General features: G+C 43.0%; 1 protein-coding gene across 2 annotated transcripts in view; it reads right to left on the reverse strand.

Annotated features, from left to right (window-relative positions):
- The window catches only part of DIS3L2 (DIS3 like 3'-5' exoribonuclease 2), a 4,570,298-nt gene that overhangs the window by 2,781,361 nt on the left and 1,769,572 nt on the right, over positions 1–19,365 (reverse strand). For both annotated transcript variants that reach the window (XM_044070680.1, XM_044070679.1), the window contains one exon: positions 2,646–2,890. In XM_044070680.1, the coding sequence (XP_043926615.1) occupies positions 2,646–2,890 (245 nt within the window). The remainder of the gene's footprint in view (positions 1–2,645; positions 2,891–19,365) is intronic.

A 19,365-nucleotide genomic window follows, 5' to 3' on the forward strand; every position in this document is an offset into this window, starting at 1 on the left:
TCATGTCCTCAAAATCTGAAGTAGCATACAATATGTTTTGGTACTCAATACATGAAATTTGTGACTCAAGTCTTAAATTTTCATTGCAAGTTGTACTATGTGACTTTGAAAACAGAACAGCAAATAGCATCAGGCACAATCTGAAACTGTCTGTGGCAAAAGGCCTTTGGTTCCATTTGTGTCAAATTATCTTGAGACAAGTTTAGTGTTTATCAGCCACCTTAATTGGAAATGACACTTTTTTGGTTTACCTGTCAAACAACTGGCTTTGTAGCTACTGAAGACCCAAAGCAAGCATTTACTGAAATAATGCAAAACAATCTCATCAGTACCCATGCACTATGTGAACTTTTTAGTAACAACTGTATTGTATTTCAGGATGCCCAAGACCACTACATCACACCACCGTCACTCTTTGATATGGGCTTTTGAAATTACACATTTCATTCTGGATTTCTCAGAAGTTAAACTAAGGCACAGGATGATAAGGACTCTCCTTGAAAGACATTTACACTCACAGCTGGATGCTTCCCAGTGGACACTGGAGGATATAGCCTGTCTGCAGAGTAGGCTATCTTCTGCACAGTAGCAGGGGGAAGGCCCTTAAGTTGGTGCAACACTCAGTATGATTATGCCTGATATCAAATGCACACTGTACCACAATCAGGTATCATTTCCCTTTCTTATAAGCCCCACTATGAAAACAAATCCCCACAGTCACAAGTATGATGCCCACCTCATTACTCCTACCCAAACCTTGTTATCTGGAGGGGGGACAGTGAGCTCATTTTACAAAAGGCCATTATCTCCATGAAGAGACAGACCATTAACAGGGGTGGGCTAGAAATCAGAAATCAAGCACAGAGGTTGTATCAACAACAAAAAAATCTCAGTCTTGGAAATTGCAATAGGCTCCCTGTCTGCACATGGCAATTTGTACGCAGGACTAACAACCCCAGTCTCCCTACTGCTGAAGCCACTTCCAATGGTTTCTATGACACTTCTTTACAGTGGCTCATACACTGACAGTACTTCACAGTCTCCCACAGAACTACTGCTCTGCAGGACTTCATCTTCCAACTGTGCATGATTTTGGATTTATGAAAGAAAGTGAAGAGGCCATAGAAAAGACTATTCCTTTGACTCAGCCAGGTTCTCTTCCATCTTCTCCACACCACCCTCTGAACCCACTATGATACAGATATCATCCAAACAGTAAAAATCCCTATCCCTCAGCCCCTTGGAAGCATCACTGCCAAAGATATTACAATGGAGAAGAATTGTATCAGTATTACTATCCTTGCAACCCTATTAGATTAATACTTCCCCTTTCCCACAAGAGATAACCATTATCATCAATCTACAGTACTATATTTTTGTGGGTTTACAATCAAAATTTTAAGTGGAGATGCTCACTGATGGACAATCAAAATACAGATGTTCGACTGTCTGTGTTGTGGAACACTCCTTGCTCGAAATTCCTGTCAGCGAATGATATGAAGTCGACATACTGTGCAGAAATTGCGATACAGTGCGGTTTTGGATATTCATCCCTTTCGTCACTGTAATGCGATCTTGGAGTTGGAATATTAGTTAAGCAGGGGGTGTGGGGGTGCAGGGGGGCTTGCCCTCCTGCAAAACCGTGATGTACATTATAGGAGTTTCACGTGAGTGTGCTCCTATCTGGGTGTCACGTTCTCTGTTCAACAACAATGTCGAACTGGCTGAATTCGTTCAGCCAATTCAACATTGTATCAAGTTGGATATTTTCAGTTTCACCCTTTTCTTCTATGTTGTGACCGGAAAATGTTTTTTGATAGTAAACCATTTTTGTCACCTATTTGAAAACAAGCTCATATTAATGGGTTGCTTGGCTAACCATTAAATGTAGTGCAGAAATCCATGCAAAATATATCCATACTCCCAGAAAAATTCAAAGTACTCTGGCAGACTTTCGGGATAGAACTATTCATTCTGAATACATGACAGCTGCAACCCAAATTTTTGCAAACTACTGAGCACATATTGTCAATGTACCAGCACACCATTTTATGTCAAACGACTACTGGGCAAACTAGTCAGGTTATATAGCTAACATATCTGCAGACAAATGAGTCTGGCTGTCTATGTGGACAGGCAATTCTGACTTCAGCTATCGTCAGAGTGGACCACATCAGCTGCCACCAGAATGCAGAAGACTCTCAGCCATTCAGGTTGTAAGAGACAGAATGACTGTTTAAAGATGTTGTAGATGAGAAGCTGAAGGTACCTTAACTTGCTTTGGCCATGACCTCAAACAGATGCAATGAAAAATGATTTAAACAGCCTGCTAAGCAGAGTCTGCAAGCATGGTCTTCAATGGTGCTTGGCAGCAAACAATGCAATAAGTTTTAGCACATCAGTGAGCACAAATGGCTTTAAATCATGCTAAAGCAAATGCATGCTTTGCTGCTCTTTGCGTCTCTTTATGAATTCTGACATTTACTGCAAATTTCTCACAGATTTTGAAAGAGAAAACAGTAAAATTAGAAGTTTCAACTTCGTTTTTTTTTCAGTTCACTTTCATAAACAAGTACTTAATGTTCCTTTAAAATAAACACACACCAGTATTAAACCAACAAATGTGAAACAATTGTAGGGTTTACCCTTCTGCAAAATTGCTGTCCTCTCTCCAGTCTGTGATGTGACACACAAAAAGAATGTTGCAATAGTCGTCAGGCCTGACTGCAAAATGAGGTGGGCAATCCATCATGGGTACAAGAACTCTAGGCAGTCTATGATCAACAGGTGACAACATCACAAACGTATTAAATAGGTCACTGTTTTCATGAAGAAGTTTCAGTGTACCAGTTGCAGCTCGAGAATGCTTTTTCTCCATAATGTACACTACCTGTTACAAAAAAAGAAAAATATTTGTGTATGTATGGAAGCTGATAGTAGTTGCAATATCCATTTGATATGCACAGTATTTAATCTCTAAAAGAAGAAAGTTTTAAAGTCAAGACCTCTGAAGGTTTTATCACATTTTTTTTATGGAATAGTGTATACCAGATTACAGGCTTTCAGTGCAAGATAAATGATTATTTCCTAGCTTAATACAATACAACCTGTGAAAATCTTTTACACTGCAGTGGTCTTAATTTAAATGTAATGCACAACTTGACAGTTTGGAATGAAACAAATAGTTAACACAGTACCATAACACAAGAGTTGTAAGGGGGGCACTGGGTGCAAGCTGTTAGGGAGCAGGATAAACAGTGGTGAACATTTAAAGATAAGTCACGAGTACAACACTGGGATTCATTTAAACAGTCACAGCTGACATTGCTGGCTGATTAAATTAATTAATACTTTTATTTAGTCAAGTTTGTGTTGACGTGGGTGCCAGCCTGTAGGTTGCCCAGCATGCCATTTGACTTAGCTACAGCTCTGATTTAAACAGTATTTAGTCATCTAGTAACCAAGTAATTGCTACAGAGCAAAATACCTTTTTCAGCAATAAGCCAACACAAAGGCAACAGAAGACCAAGCATTTTCGGGCAAGCAACACATACAAGGAACAAAAGAGAAGCAAATATGTGAAAATGTGCGTAGTTATGATTCATATGTTATAACTTCAGGTCATACTCCAGAGTGTTTGGCAGACTCTTAGAGATGTTAGTGATAGTAAATACATCTATATGATGTACTTCAAAATTATTCTTGCTAAATGTTGAGATTTCGTAACTGTGAAACCATGTATTTCTTAAAAGTTGTTTGTTTTTGCTGGATATGCCCCCAACCCCCATTAGGCTTTGCCCCACACAAATTTTACTAAATATAACCATCTCCAGGGTCAGACCAATTTGGGATAATGGAGAAAAAACAAAAAAATCAGAACTTTCTTAAAAGTTAAGTATGAAAAAGTGGCATTTAGCAATTTGCAATGAGTGACCTGTATTCGGGCTGGTGGCAAGATATTTCAAGGACCCACACTCATACTTTCACCTATACTCACCAACGTATATGAGATGAGGTCAAGCATCAGGTATGCAACCTTGGAAAGGTAAAGCTTTGGTACCTTAGCCAGACATGAGGGGTGACAAGCAGTAAGTCAGGAATACTGCAACAGTAACTTCAGTCAGGACATCTTGTGTGTATTCACAAATAATTAAGTTATGCAAACATGAGCCACGACTCAAATTTTCAATTAGAAGCTTTGGAAGCAAAAGCCTTGGTCAAAGTCTAACAAAAAAATACAAAAGTAGTACACACCTCAAACTAGGGCTTGAACCCGGATCTTCTGGACTAGTGTTTCAGCTGCTCTAACTAATAAAGAACTAAAACAGCTGAGAATGACCCAAGATATTTGTAGCTTCGTCTCTCTCTCTCACACTTGCTTGACTCACAAACAAACTAATGAGAGCAGTGGAAGTGTAGCTATACAGTTATTTATATTTGGCTGTTTTATTTACCCATAAATGTCTCACTATGGAGCACATACAGAATTATGTACAGAAACACCTTCCTCCAACTAACACAAAACATTTAACACAATTATATGACTCATGTACTAACGCACTGACATATATAAACTTATTTCAATTAGTCATCTAATTTGTAAAGTCTTAACGTCTGAAATGGCAACTCATACTGATCAAAAGAAATTCAACAAACTCCTCCATACAGCTATAAGGATTTCTGACTTGATACTCAAGTGAGTCAACAAGCAGCATATGTGCCTTTGATGCTGCAAGATCAGACAGCCAGTATTGTACAGGATGCTGCACACTTGTGTGTGCTGTCCTTCAAATGCAATCTTAAACACAGCTCTCAGCTGTTAACTTGGTGGTAGTTCAGGTGGATGTAAAAGATCCCACGGCACTTAGAGTAGGGGCCCAGTGCCCTTGCCAAATCTCTCCTAATCAGCATCAATACTACCCCAAGTCTCTCCTGAAAGAGAGGCCACTGGCCCAGTGGAACTAACCAGCTCAACAAAAGATAAATAAACCAAAAATACTGCTCTGTGGCTCTGACAGAGAGTGAATGAGCATACATCATGACTGAAAGCAAGCCACCCTTGCTCCACTGAAGACGTATGAGCATGAAACTGACAAAATAAAGACTTTAAAACTTTAATGCAAACACTGAATGACATCACCTCACAAATTCAACTGCTGCAGAACAGACTTCAAATACCTTTCACTATGAAGAGATGAAGCAATTATTAAATTAGTCTCAAATGAAGATTAGTTATTAGAAACATTTGTTTTTAATGTCCATACTGAAGTACGGAAAAATGAAACAGATTTTGTTTTGCATATTGGTTGCTGTGGGACAGACTTGAAATACCAGGAGAATCATACATTCAGCGTTTGCCTGATGACTGTAAATGCTATGACATCACTTCTTTATTAAATGTATACCTAAACCTATCCATCCCTATTGTCCTTGAGGAATGCAGCAAGTACACTGCTTTTGAAGACCAAACAATAAATTTAACAACGCCTATAACACAAAGCTGTATCTCTCAAACTTCTAGCTTTGCTGAGACCAGCCTGCTCTTCTATTTTAGAAGTAACCAATGGCTCTCACATTTGCAGCACAGTGAGCATCCTCAATGGTAGTAAGTGACAGACAAAGACTAACGGCCCTTTTAACGTAAAACATTAAATCCATTTAATACACCCAATAAAATTACAGAAGTTCTTACAAATCAGATTACAGGGGCCCTCCTTGGTGGGTTAACAAATGGCTTAATTCTCTCTCCACCAATCACAATTCTGCATCTTTTTTAATTCTAAGGCATCATTGCTTTGAAATGGGCTTGCCCTGAATGTCATGAGGTTATACCCCAACTGTAAATGGAAGCCTAGCTTTTCAATTTTCCCGCCTGATTCAACCATAAGATAGAGAAAATCTCATCTGACACCTACACTACTAGCAAGTAATATGTAAAGCGTACTCCTAAATGAGAGAATTATAAAAACCATGACAGGATAAAGGATATCTCCATGCACAAGGTGACACTGGATGGGTACTGATGTCCCACTTACAGGGTTCTGTCACACATCAGCTGATATAAAAAATGTTAAACCAAGTATCAAGGAGCCTCTCTGATAAATCAAGAACTGGGATGAATCCTAATCAGTAAATTCACTAGGGTAGCAGTCAATAGAGGAAAGCCAAAATGTAAAAATTTCTCAAGACCAAGCTTGCATATATAGAAGTACAACAGAAGGGCTAACACCTAGTGGCACAGTCGATAAAATGTTTGTGAAGGAGTGAACTAAAAAAAGATTTCACTTGTGGAGCAGCCTTTAAGTGCACCATTCTTCTCATGATGCAAGCCATCTCCTGGCACAATCCACTTGGAAAGTGTTTGCCTGGTGATTGTCAGCTCCTCTCTCCCCCTGAGCAAAGAAGATGAAAAGGTATTTTATTATCCTGAATTCAAGCACTTTCACCAGGTAAATCCTAAGCTGACTGCGCACACTTATGGTGTAAGTGGCCTTTCTCCTCTGTTTTTTTAACCAGTTAAGAAAGCAAGGATATGAATGGACTGTTTCAAGGAGAGTTCAGAAACCACTTTTGGGGGGTTGTAAGGAGGGGTGGTGGTTAGTACTAATACACACTGAATAATTGTGCAGAGCAACATAAGCTCCTCAACACAAGAGGTTCTCTGTAGCTCCAGAATCCTGATAGCAGAGGTGGCAGCCAGAAGAAAAAGTATTTTCCAAGATAAAGCCTTCAAGTATGCAGAATTAGCAGATTCATATGTGGGAAGGGTAAGCTTATCTTTCATGAAGTGCAAATACCATGGATTGGAAATGTTTTTCCAAAGCAGTTAAAGATACAGAACTTTAAGGACTTGCTCGCTGCCTGGTGCTGGGACATAATCCTGCCCTGCAAAAGGTCATGATGTGTATAAACAGCTGATTCATCTACACTGACCATGGAAAAACTGAAGCTTGTACATTACAAATGCCTGAAAGAGGTCATGGTGATCTGTGAAATGACCAGCTCAAGATGTATTAAGTGCTGCTACACCCAAGTGCAGAAGACATTCCCCTTGGTAAAAGGGTGGGTAGGATCACAGGATCTACAGCAAAAGCAAGGTTGTGAGGTAAAGGTCACTGCAAATGTGAGACACCTTGGATCTGCCTAGAATCAGGAGGGTTTCCTAAATCGACAAGGTATTAGAGTACCTGAAACATAAATATCACAACAGAATGATGAAAATTATCTTCCATCTTTCCACTCTGAATTTTATAGTGAGATGTGTAACTGAATGGAATGGCAGGAAAATATTCAGGAATATTGTTCATCATAGGATGGATAAGACAACCACAATGAACTTCATGCTTATTGCAGCAGAGCAAGTGGAGAGACCCAAAGTTTACAAACTGGTGAACTTATTCTCCATACTGTACAATTCAAAACAATCTAATCCAGACATAACTCCTGGATCTTCAACTTCAAGTAAAGACTGCAGACACATGTAAGGGAGTCTTGTCTCTACTTTCATACTGCCCAAGATATACAAGGATAATGGACTAAAACCTCAGACTGTGGCATACTGCTAGATGTTACCACCCTAAATTTGCAGCATCCTCATACAGTTTCTCCACACCCATTTAAGAAGTACAGCCTCAATCAAGCCATCCTGTGGATGTACATTGCCAGACACTGAGCTTCCAGAGGATTATGGTCCAGACGTGTTAACAAGCTGCTTTCTGTAGTCAAGGGTACAGGATATGATTCTTTCCACTCTTATTATCCTACTGTTGTTACTCTGACAAATTGATTTAACCAGAGGGGCTCCCTAGAAAAGGACACTTGTGTCCTATGGACTCGCCCAGTTAACAAGTAGCAAAAAAATAAAAAATAAAAAAAACTTTTACTGATCCTGAGAGGCTTGGAATTCAGATACATGAAATGAGAATGCAGCAAACTATTACACTCCCTGGGTCCTGTGCAACACTAAATATAACATAGAAGTCAGCTGAAGAATGCCTAGCCAAAGACTTTCTCCAATCAAGCCAAAAGTTGCATCCACCTTGGGAGGGGGTGGAAGGGGTAGGGGGTTAGGGAGAAAATGTCACAGCAGCTGTGTGTTTCCAGGCTGCATGAAAGGCCTTCTTGATGACAGTCTCCACTGGTGGAAGGGGAATGACACAAGCCTCCTTCTCATCTTCCAGATACATACAAAATATTTTAGGTGACCTGTTTCCCATTAACAGGGAGAGGGTCAACTGGGATGGGCCATCACTCAGGTAGCAATGAGGAGTAACTTAAGGTTTCCTACTTGGTTTCACATTCTAAAGTGCACACACAACGTGAAGAATAGAGAAAGGACATACAATGGAGTTGTGTTGAGGCTATCCCTCACTTCAGCAAGGGGTATTCCCTTAAAGTGTCTGTGTTCCTCTGCCCAAAATATGAACAGTGAACTTCCTGGTCTCCACCAGAAAGTTACCACTACCCAGAGTGTATCCCCACCTGTGCAGAAACATCTCCCTTCTCCTGGGAGAGGCAAGCAGGCTATGCCCCTTCACTCCACCCCTCCCTTACTGGCTCTTCAAATGCCAAAACTGCTAACTGAACCCCAGTCATTTGGCCTACAATCAGGAATCCATCCCATGTGCCACAGAGCCAGGCAACATCAAAGCCTTTCTGAAACAAAGGAAATAAGGTTAGGGTTCAGTCAATACATGATGTCATGGACCTCAGTGATTCTCCAAAGAAAGGGTCACCCTTTGCTAGTGTAGGGAGATCAACTGACACGTCCCTTATGAGTTTTGGAGAATGGTCATGTGTTCTCAAACCCTTAAAGGATCACGTGTGTGCAAGAGTCTCTCTCCCACCAAACCAGTTCTAAGAGAAAAGCCTGCATACACAGTCTTGCGCAGATTAAGAACATGAATGCGCACTATGGGGTCTAGGAGTTAGGAATCAGGTGATGTGATACACTTTCACTAGGACTTCTGATAAAGCCAGCAATATTATGACTTATGTTTCCCTTTCTATCAATGACATGTATTCTAACAATAACTTCCAAAAATCAGCAATATCAACATTCAGGCTACTTTTTCTTATCAGATAAAAGGTGACACAAAGAAAAAAAAAATAATCATTTCCGATAGTGGAGATGAGGAGAGATGGACATTCCTATACTTGGAGAAAGTATCTGAAAAGGTCCCAAGAAAGATGATTTGGGCAGTACTGTGATGTTCTGGTGTACCAGAAACACTGGCAGATTCAATGCAGGCAATGTAAAAGGACCTAATGATACGAGTACAAATAGTGTACAGACTAACAATAAGGGCTCCTAGAGGAAATGGGAATGACTTAGGGTTCAGCTCTGAGCCCACTGCTTTTCATACTGGTGATGGACTATATTAGCAAACAGGTCAGAGAGAACAGATCAACAAAACTGCTGAAGATGATGCGGTACTACAAGCAGATTCTGAACAAGAATTTCAGCAAATGAGGAGGTAATGGAATGCCAAAAGTACCGTTGTGTACCTGCCATAAGTGTAGATGTTCGAGTGTATTCACTGTTGCAGTCATTACACTTGGGTTATCCTGCTGGCAGGCTACCCACAGTCGGCCTGAATTCCAAAGTCCTGGTCCGGCGTCAGTTGCTGTCGCCTCTTCCATGACGTCAGTGCACCAGGGGTATAAAAGATGCAGCCGAAGCCATTTTCTTCAGTTTTTCTTGCCCCAGATGTCAGGTGCCCCCAAAAGGGTAGGCTAAAAATTCTGCTCATAAAAAAGCATGCACTAACATAAACATTACCTTCATCTACAAGCAAATACACCACATAGGTTGTATAGAATAGAGAAGTACAGATAAGTCCCAGCAATGAAAGGGGGATGGAGGTTCATAGGGTTCATACTAGGCTATCTGCCCTAGGGCATTTATAAGCCTAGCCAGAATGTGTTTGGCTTTCGCCACCCATTTTAAATTTATTTTGCTATGCCCTTTTTCGAGGTTAGTATACTGTGCCTCTGTCTAACAGTGACACAGAAGTGATACCCGGGGTAAACCTACGATCTCCCATCCACTCATCAAGATTCCTCTTGAAGAGAGTCAATGAGGGACTCTGCCTAACCTGGACTGGGATTTTATTCCAGAGTGAAGGGAGCCTCTGGGTTATGAATCTGTCCCTCCAGCATGTCCTATTTATTTCAGTGCTGAGGTTCAAGTCTCTCGAGCGTAGCTCGATGGGATTTGGATTTTCTGAGGTGCAGCATGTCCATTAATTCCGGGTTGGACATGGCTTTATACGTCAGGCACAGATCGCCTCTGAACAGGCGGTATGCCACTGAGTAGAGCTGGAGTTTCTTTAACCGGGCAGCATATGGCATCTGTTTGAGCCCTTTGATCCTCTTGGTGAGGTACTTTTGGGGTCTTTCCAGTTGCTGCAGGTGTCTGGTAAGGTACATCCCAAAAGGGGCATTGTACTCAATTATGGGCCTGATGAGGGATGAGTAAAGAGGCACAATGACCTCCCCTGATCTATATGTGAATCCCTTCATGATTAGGTGGGCTATATAAAATGTTTTTCTAACCACTTTGGCCACGTGGTTGTCAAATGAGAGATTGCTATCAACTTGGGTCCCCAGGTCCCTAATTACTTCATCTGTACTTAATGGATTACCACCAATGTGGTAATTTGTGGGCACTTTGTTTTTGCCAAAGGGGATGACTATACACTTTTTGGCATTTAGCTTGAGGCCATGGCTCTGGCACCAGTTGTCTGTTTCTATGAGGCCCTTTTGGAGGATGCTTGTGTCGGCTGGAGAGTCGATTATGGCGCCCAGTTTGCAGTCATCTGCAAACTTGGTCAGCCACAGTCCTTCCGTGTTGGCCTGTACCTCCGAGAAATATATACCGAACAAGAGAGGTCCCAGGACTGCGCCTTGTGGGACACCACTTGTAACTTGTTTGGAGTCTGACATGGCTCCAGCAATTCTAACCATGTGGGTTCTGTCCTTGAGCCAGTTTGCAATCCATCTAGTGACATAGGGGTTTATATTTAAGCTGGTGAGCTTATCTATAATGCCCGAGTGGGGTATTGTATCGAAGGCTTTTGCGAGGTCCAGGTAGGCTGTGTGGACCACCTTCCCCTCGTCAATGGCCTTGGTGACTGTTTCAAAGAAATCGACCAGGTTTAAGAGGCAGGATCTGCCCTTAACAAAGCCGAACTGGGTAGGATCCAGTGTTTGTAGGTCCCCAATATCTTTATTTATGAGGTCCATGATGATCCTTTCCATAGCTTTGCAGACCAAGCTAGTCAGGCTTATGGGGCGATAGTTTCCAGGATCCATTGAGGCAACACCTTTATGGAGAAGGACCACTGTTGCTGTACGGCATTCTTTGGGCACATATCCTGTAGTAAGGCTGAGATTGAACAGTAGTTTTATGTTTGGGTTTAGCTCTTCTTGGAGTTCATGTAGGACGCAGCCCGGGACACCATCTGGTCCCATTGATGCTGTGTTTTTTGCTTTGGAGAGGGTGGCTCTTACCTGAGCATCTGAGATGTCAGGGGGGCAGCACTCTGTTGGGATAGATATTTGCCCTGTGGTGGGGGGGGAGAAGTTTGCGCTGAACCTGTCAGCTAGGATGTTGGCAATGTCTGTGGGTTCGTGTATTTTTGTCATTTTGGACTAATTCTGAGCATATCTGGGAATTACCACCCAGGTTCCTAACATAACTAAAGAAAGCCTTGTGATTATCCTTAGTGTCCTGTGCAATTTTTCTCTCGAAGCTGGCCTTAGACAATTTTATGTGTGCCCGTAGTTTTTTGCTAATACTGATCAGTGATGCCTTCCCTTTTTGGGATTTTGCTCCATCATTTAGTAGCTTCCTCCTTCTATTGTATAGTTTGTTTATGGCTGGGGTCCACCAGACAGGACATCTGCCTTTGGAGGATTGGGTCTTGGTTTTATTTGGGATCGCATGATCCATGCATTCCTGAAGGTGTTCACAGAATGCGTTTATAAAGGATTCTGCGGTTTGGGCCGTATTTTCCACAGGCCCGGGGGCTTTGAAGGATTCCACCTCAGTTTTGAGGAGTGTGAAATTTGCTTTAGAGAAGTTTTTCACTGTGGTTTTCTGGGCAGGGGGTGGGGTCGGGATGTGAATATCCAATGAGATTAGTTTATAGTCTGATCTTTCCAGTGAGGGATACACTTCTGGTCTGGAGCATAGAGTCCCCATGTTGGTGATGATCAGGTCCAGTATGTTTTCCCCTCTTGTGGGAGTGGTAACAAGTTGTTCCATAGCATTTGAGTTTATAAATTCTAGAAACCTTTGAGCTAGGGTGTTGGAGCTAGAGTAATGCTCCCAGTCTATGTTTGGGTAGTTGAAGTCACCCAATATAATGGTGTTTGGAGAGACCTTCATATTTTCCAGTGTTCTCAGGAAGGCCGAGTGGGGTTCCTGGGTTTGGGAGGGTGGTCTGTAGCAGGCTATAAACTGGAAGGCAGTTTTACCCACTGTTAGTTGCACATGGATAGTCTCTGATGCTTCGTGCTTTGCCACCAACCTGGAGGTGTGGGTATCTTTGATGAATATCGATACTCCCCCTCCTTTTGTGGTTCGGTCCAAGTTTTGGGGCCAAAAAGCATGGTATGAGGTATAACCTGGTAGTGCTGGGGTGCTCTCGGGAGCCCTGAACCAGGTTTTTGTTACTGCATAGATATCGATGTTCTCCATGCTAAGGAGAGTTTCGAGTGCGTGCATCTTGAGGTTTAGACTTCTGGCGTTGAGTAGCATTACTCAGTTTCTTATCCCTTGTGATACCTATGGAGGTGGGTTTGTCTTTTGAGCCTTGCCTAAAAAAGGCACTATGGGGGGAAGCAAGAGCCTTTGCCAATATCCGAAAGCCCAGGGGTGACAGGTGCAAGCCGTCCCTAGCGAAGCATCGTGGCTTGTCGAGCATATCATCCCAAGCTGACAGGCATTGGATCCCCTTTGAATGACACCAGTACTTAAGCCAATTGTTGAAATTGATCATCTTGTCTTCATATTGTGGCATCATTCTTGGTGAGGGTAAGATGCTACTCAAGGTCAGGGTCATATCGGCCTGGGCTACATGCTCAGAGAGCTCCTTTATGTCTCTTTTCATGTAGTCCAGGGCGTCTCAGGTCATTCACACCAGCATGGACAATGACTGAGTCATATTTGTACTTGCCTTGGAGTGACCTGAGTGCTTGTGTTATGTGGCGGATCCTAGTGCCCGACAGGCTGCTCACCGTGACCCTCTCCTTGTTCAGCCTGGTGAGCGGGACGTCAGTGTGCCTGACGATAGAGTCACCTATTACAAGTGTATCAGGTGTGTTGTTTAGTCTTAAGGGCTGTGACTGTTTGGCACACTGGCTTTGTGAGATATGTGTTGCACGTGTTTTGTTTTGGGGTAGCGGCTGCTTGGGTGTCTGCTTTGGAGGTCTCTGCTGCTTCCTCAGATCTTTATTTAGAGCCTCCGAGTATGTTTTTGTGTGATTATGTGTTTGGTTTGCTGTCGTGGTAGGTCTATGTGAGACTGGAATTGTAGTGAGTGTGGTTTCCTTCTCCTCTTGACTGGTTATGCCAGTACTGAGTTGAGAGAGCTTAGCCTCCAGTTTGGCTATATGGTTGCATCTCTCACATGTGTTAGAATTTGTTGGGAGGAGGAGAGGGTTGTCTGTGTACATGAGGCAGTTGTAACATTGCCTCAAGATTCCCAGATTCACCAGCTGGACCGGAGAGGAGATTGACAACTGACCTTTGGACATGCTAGAATAATATTGGGAATTCCTTAATAATTGAAAACCAGGGCCACTGGGGAGTGAGGGTGTAGTGCTTTTAATTTTTAGTGCTGACTTATATAATTGCTTTAGTGAGCAAGTGCCAGGTAACTTAAGTGCAATGTGTTATAGGTAACTTAAATGCAAAAACGACAAACAGTAACTTTCTTTCAAGTGAAACAAGGAAATAAGTACAGTAAGCAATGCAGATATCACTAGTGATCCACAGAAGCGCCGAGAAGCCGCGTATTAGGTGGAATTAGCGGGGAGGGTAACCTGGACTGCAACAGTGAATACACTCGAACATCTACATTTATGGTAGGTACACAACTGTACTATGTTCATCGTGTTTCACTGTTGCAGTCATTACACTTGGGTTGAATCCCAAAGCTGAGGTCGGGTGGCTGGGCCTAGATAGAATTAGGAGTGGCTATGAGGCCCTGCAGAACTGCAGTGGCGAAGCCTGCTCTGGATTTAGAGTAAAGAAGCAAGTGGTTGTGCTTTGTAAAAGTGTGCACTGAAGTCCAAGTTGCAGCCTCCAAGATGTCCTTGGATGGTACACCTCTGCTCAAGTGGCTGCTGCTCTGGTTGAATGTGGCCTAATGCCCTTAGGCACTGATTTGCTATGTTGTGAACAGCAGAAACGAATGCAGTGTCCTATCCATTTTGAAATAGTCTGCTTTGAAATAGCTTTACCTTGCGATCCTGCAGCATATGCCACTAAGAGCTGCTCAGTCTTTCTGAAGGCTTTAGTTTTGTCCAAGTAGAAGTGTAGCTGTCTGTGTATGTCCAAAGAATGCAGAAGTCTCTCCCTCTTATTCTGTGGGTTTGGATAAAATGTAGGCAAATGAATGGTTTGGTTAAGAGCCACACTGGACACTACCTTAGGCATAAATGTTGGGTTTGTCCTTAGAGAAACCCTGTCCGGATGGAAAATAATAAAAGGTTCCACAGCCATTAGTGCCTGTAACTCTGAGACTCTTCTTGCCGAGGTTATTACTAGGAGCAGAGCTGTTTTCCATGATAATTATTTTATGTCAACTGTAGTGGCTGGCTCAAAAGGAGGCAGTGTGAGTTTTTCCAAGGTAAAATTGAGGTCCCATGCAGGCGTTGGAGCTCTCCTTGGAGGTCTTATGTTTTTGGCCCCTCTGAGGTACTGCCTTAGCAGTGGATGTGAAAAAATAGGTGGATCCATATTGTAATGAGCTGAAATGGCAGAGGCATGGATCTTAATTGACGAGAAGGATAGGCCTTTGTCCAGCATCTCAGTTAGGTATTGCAAAATCTGAGGGATATTTGGTACAAGCGTATCCATTCCTTGTGCCTGGTTCCAAGCACAGAATCTCTTCCATTTTTCTGTATAAGATTTTCTGGTGCTGGGCCTCCTGGCTTCCAAAATAACATCCATAACTGCTTTAAAGAGAGGTTAGTTCTGAATGGTTACATTATCAGCCATGCAGCCAGATTTAGGGTTCTGAGTTGGCTGTGCAGGATCTGATTGTTTTGTTGGGTCAGCAAATGAGGAATCTGAGGTAATGTCCAGTCTGGGCATTGAGACAAGCTCTTTAGGATTGGGTACCAGTGCTGGCATGGCCAGTCTGGGGCAATCAGCATCATTTTTGGCTTCTCTTGTCTGACCTTTAGCAGTACCTTGGGGAGGAGAAGCAGTGGAGGAAAGGCATATACTGTAAGGGTTTTCCAGCTGAATGATAGGACATCCACTTTCCATGCTTGTTTGTGATAAGTCCTTGTACAGAATCTCTGTAGTTGGCAGCTGTGCGGGGAGGCAAACAGATCTATGTCTGAGCATCCCCATTGCCTTGTTATCATGCTGAAGATTTGTGAATCTAGTTGTCACTCGTGAGGATCCTTGAGATTTCTGCTTAGTTTGTCTGCCAGAGTATTTGTCTTTCCTGGCAGGAATTGTGCTTACAGGTGTACTTGATAAGTCAATGCTGTGTTCCAGAAAGTCATGGCTTGTCTGCAGAGGGGGTGGGAAATGTGTGCCTCCCTGCTTGTTTATATACCACATGACTGTAGTATTGTCCGTCTTTACCAGCAGTTGTCCTGGATGAAGTAGATCCTTGAAGGCTGTCAGGGCATGCTAAACAGCTAGCATCTCTTTTTGATTGATATGAAGATGCATTTGTCTTGCTGGCCATGCTCCCTGAATACATTTTCCTGCCATGTGGGCCCCCCAGGCATAATCTGATGCATCTGTTGTTAGTGTCTGCCTGGCCATGGGTAGAGTGAATGACTGTCCCTTGTTGTGGTGACAGGCCTGTGCCCACCATCGAAACTCCTGTTGCAGGCAGGGAATGAGGGTAATTAATGTTTCCAGGCTGTGGCAATGTTGAGTCCAAATACTTTTTAGACACCATTGTAGTTTCCTCATATGCAGTCTTGCATATGGAATTAGTAGACTGCAGGATGCCATGAAGCCCAAAGCCTGCAGAATTTTTCTTGCAGATAACTGGGTCTTTGTTGCCAACATTTCAAAGTAAGAAGTCAGTTGTCTTTGTTTGTCTGGCATGAGATAAGCCATCTGGGCAGTTGTATTTAAGCTTGCACCCAGGAATATTATCTTTTGAGAGGGTACTAGTTTTGATTTCTTTTCGTTTACCGTGTACCCTAGGCAAATTGGTAATCTTTGTACAAATGCCAGATGCCTCAGTAGAATGTCTTTGTTCTCTGCTTGAATAAGGCAGTCGTCCAAGTAAGGTTATATTTTAATTCCCCTTTGTCTGCAGGATGCAATTACTGGTGTCAGGCATTTTGTGAAGACCCTGGGCGCAGTAGATAAGCCAAAGGGCAGTGCAGAGAATTGGTAGTGCATTGATCCAGCTATGAATCTGAGGTATCGTCTGCAAGAATTTTTGATTGGGACATGCAGGTATGCCTCTTTTAAGTCCAAAGTTACAAGCCAAGCCTTCTTGCCCAGCATGGGCAGAAGCTGCTGCAGAGTCAACATTTTGAATTTTGGAACATCCAGAAAAGTGTGTAGAATAGACAGGTCCAGAATTGTTCTCCAGGCTTTGTCCTTTCTGGGTACCAGGAATAGCCTTGAGTAAAATCCTTGTGCCTGCTCTTGCTGTGGTACTCACTGAATGGCCCTCATGTCCATGAGGGATATAACTTGCTTTTGTGCCTCTGCCCATTGATTTTGTGGCAGGTCTGGCATACCTTTTGCCTTTGGCAGGGTGTGAAAGTGGAACCTGTAGCCCTGGGACACTATATTCAAGATCCATTTGTCCTGGGTGATTATATGCCAATTTTGTGAAAAAAGTGCTAGTTTTCCCCCTAAGGGGGCTGTCAAAAGATAAGTGCTTGGTATTGGCAGAGGAAAGTCATTGGGACTGTTTTCTATATGGCTGTGATTTGTCTTCTCTGCTTTTGGAAGTAGAAGCACCCCATTGTTTAGGCCTATATGAGCCTTGGGGCTGGGCTCTGTCTCTAGGGCGTCTGTATCTGCCTCTTTGTGGCCTGTCTGACACTGGAAAGGACCAATTCTTTGAAGGCCAGTTCCTGCTAAATCTGGGTGGTTGTACCTGTAAGAAATCCTTAACTGTCTGCATAGATTTCACTTTATCCTCCATTTTCTTCAACACCTCTTCTGCCTTAACACCAAACAAAGTGTCATGCTGTAAAGGAGCATCCGATAATTTTGCTTTAACATGACCAGGCAGATTTTGTACCTTTAACCAAGCATGCCTTCTAATGACAGTACCCGTAACAGTGGCCCTGCAAGAGGCCTCCAGTGAATTAAAACCACATTGCAAAGTATGTTTTCCCACTTGTTCAGCTGCATGCAACAAATCCTGCATTTCCTTGTTATCTGGACATTCAGAATTTGTCAACATTTTCTGTTTTAGCAGCGACATTAAATATTGCTGATATTTAAGCATATGAAACTGACAATTTAAAGCCCTTACAGCCAAGGTAGCAGAAGTGTAAACTTTTTTCCCCCATCTGTCCAGTGCCCTAGCATCCCTATCAGAGGGGACAGGGTTTTTCACAGTGGAAGCTCTGACCCCTTTGGGACCCTAAGATATAGTTTCTGGGTCAGCAGCATGGTTTTTATATAGAAATTTGTGGGAATCTAGAACCCTGTAGTATCTGTTTGGCTTAACCGGTGCAGGGGGTGAAGAGACAGGCTGGACTCTGAAAATACATCATCTACTATGTCTAGAACAGGTGGAATAGCAAGAGGTCTGTGCTGAGGTTAGTAAAAGAAAGTCTCTCAGCCTTTTCTTAGATTCTGAGTAATCTTGGCTCTCCCAGTGAAAGTGCTCCCTCATGGTGTGAAGGGTTTCCCCAAAAGAATAATCCTCAGGAGGAGAGGCTGAAGGAATAGACTCTTCAGCATCAGAATCCTCATAGGGAGGAAGGGAGTATCCCTGCTCAGAAGAGGAGTCAGAGGAAATGGAAACCTGATCTGAAGATTCATATTGTGTCTCTTGCCTAGGCCTCTTATCAGGAGGGGGATGGGAACCCCTGATCAATGTAATTAGGTCTTCGGCCATTGTAAGCATCTGTTTTTTAGGCATGGAAGTCTGTGCAGGAGAATGCTGTACTTGTTTCTTTGTCTTTAGAACTGCCTTAGTCTTTGCCTTTGAAGCTGAGGTTGGCTTAACATATAACTGTGTAGGTCTGAAAACACCCATAGAAGCCGATGCCTGCTCAGCGGCTCCAGACCCATCTGAGGGAATAGTTTCCGAGTGACCAATACCTTGAGTATCCAGAGGCCTAGTCGGCTCCACGTGGGAGTCGGAAGCAGACTGTGGCTCTGAGGTAGCGGGCATCAGGGGCTGTGAAAGCACCTCACTGAGAACCGGCCACTGGCCTAGCGGAGGCCTCGTCGTCGGTTTTAGGCCTCGGATGCCTGTCCTTTTCCTTTTCCCTGCGCTTTTTATAAACTCCGGTCATCGGCTGTTCCGATGGCATTATATAATTAAATCTTCGGCCAAAGTAATGAAAGGCAAAATTGTACCGACGCTTAATAGTGCGTTGGTTAAATCTAGCACAAAACCAACAGTTAGCAACGTCGTGGTCAGGGCCTAGGCAAGGAATACAGTTGAATGAAAATCCTTATGAGGTATTTGCATCCCACAAGAAATACAATTGTTAACTTTTTCTGACATCGGTCTGGAGCAAGAAAAAAGTTTCCCCAATGGGGTACTTAGCTTTAATGAAGACTTCGGATCTGACATTCGGATTTGAAAATCTCAGGAGTCGGCCGACTGGCACTTGCAAACTGCTTTTGCTTCGGGCACCACGCGGCAAGAAAGACTGAAGAAAATGGCGTTGACTGCATCTTTTATACCCCTGGCGCACTGACGTCAGGGAAGAGGCGACAGCAACCGACGCCGGACCAGGACTTTGGAATTCAGGCCGACTGCGGGTAGCCTGCCAGCAGGATAACCCAAGTGTAATGACTGCAACAGTGAAACACAATGAACATCTGAATACACGTGATGACACTGAGTGCAAACAAGACAGTTGTCATGGCAGTTAATGACGGAACTCAGAAGGTGAAAAAGTTGAACAGGTTAACAGCTTCAATCATCTGAGTGGGGTGCTTGAGGAGAA

The sequence above is a fragment of the Protopterus annectens genome, chromosome 4.part1 (assembly GCF_019279795.1).
Source record: "Protopterus annectens isolate FY-2018-M chromosome 4.part1, PAN1.0, whole genome shotgun sequence".
Classification (NCBI taxonomy): Eukaryota; Metazoa; Chordata; order Ceratodontiformes; family Protopteridae; genus Protopterus; species Protopterus annectens.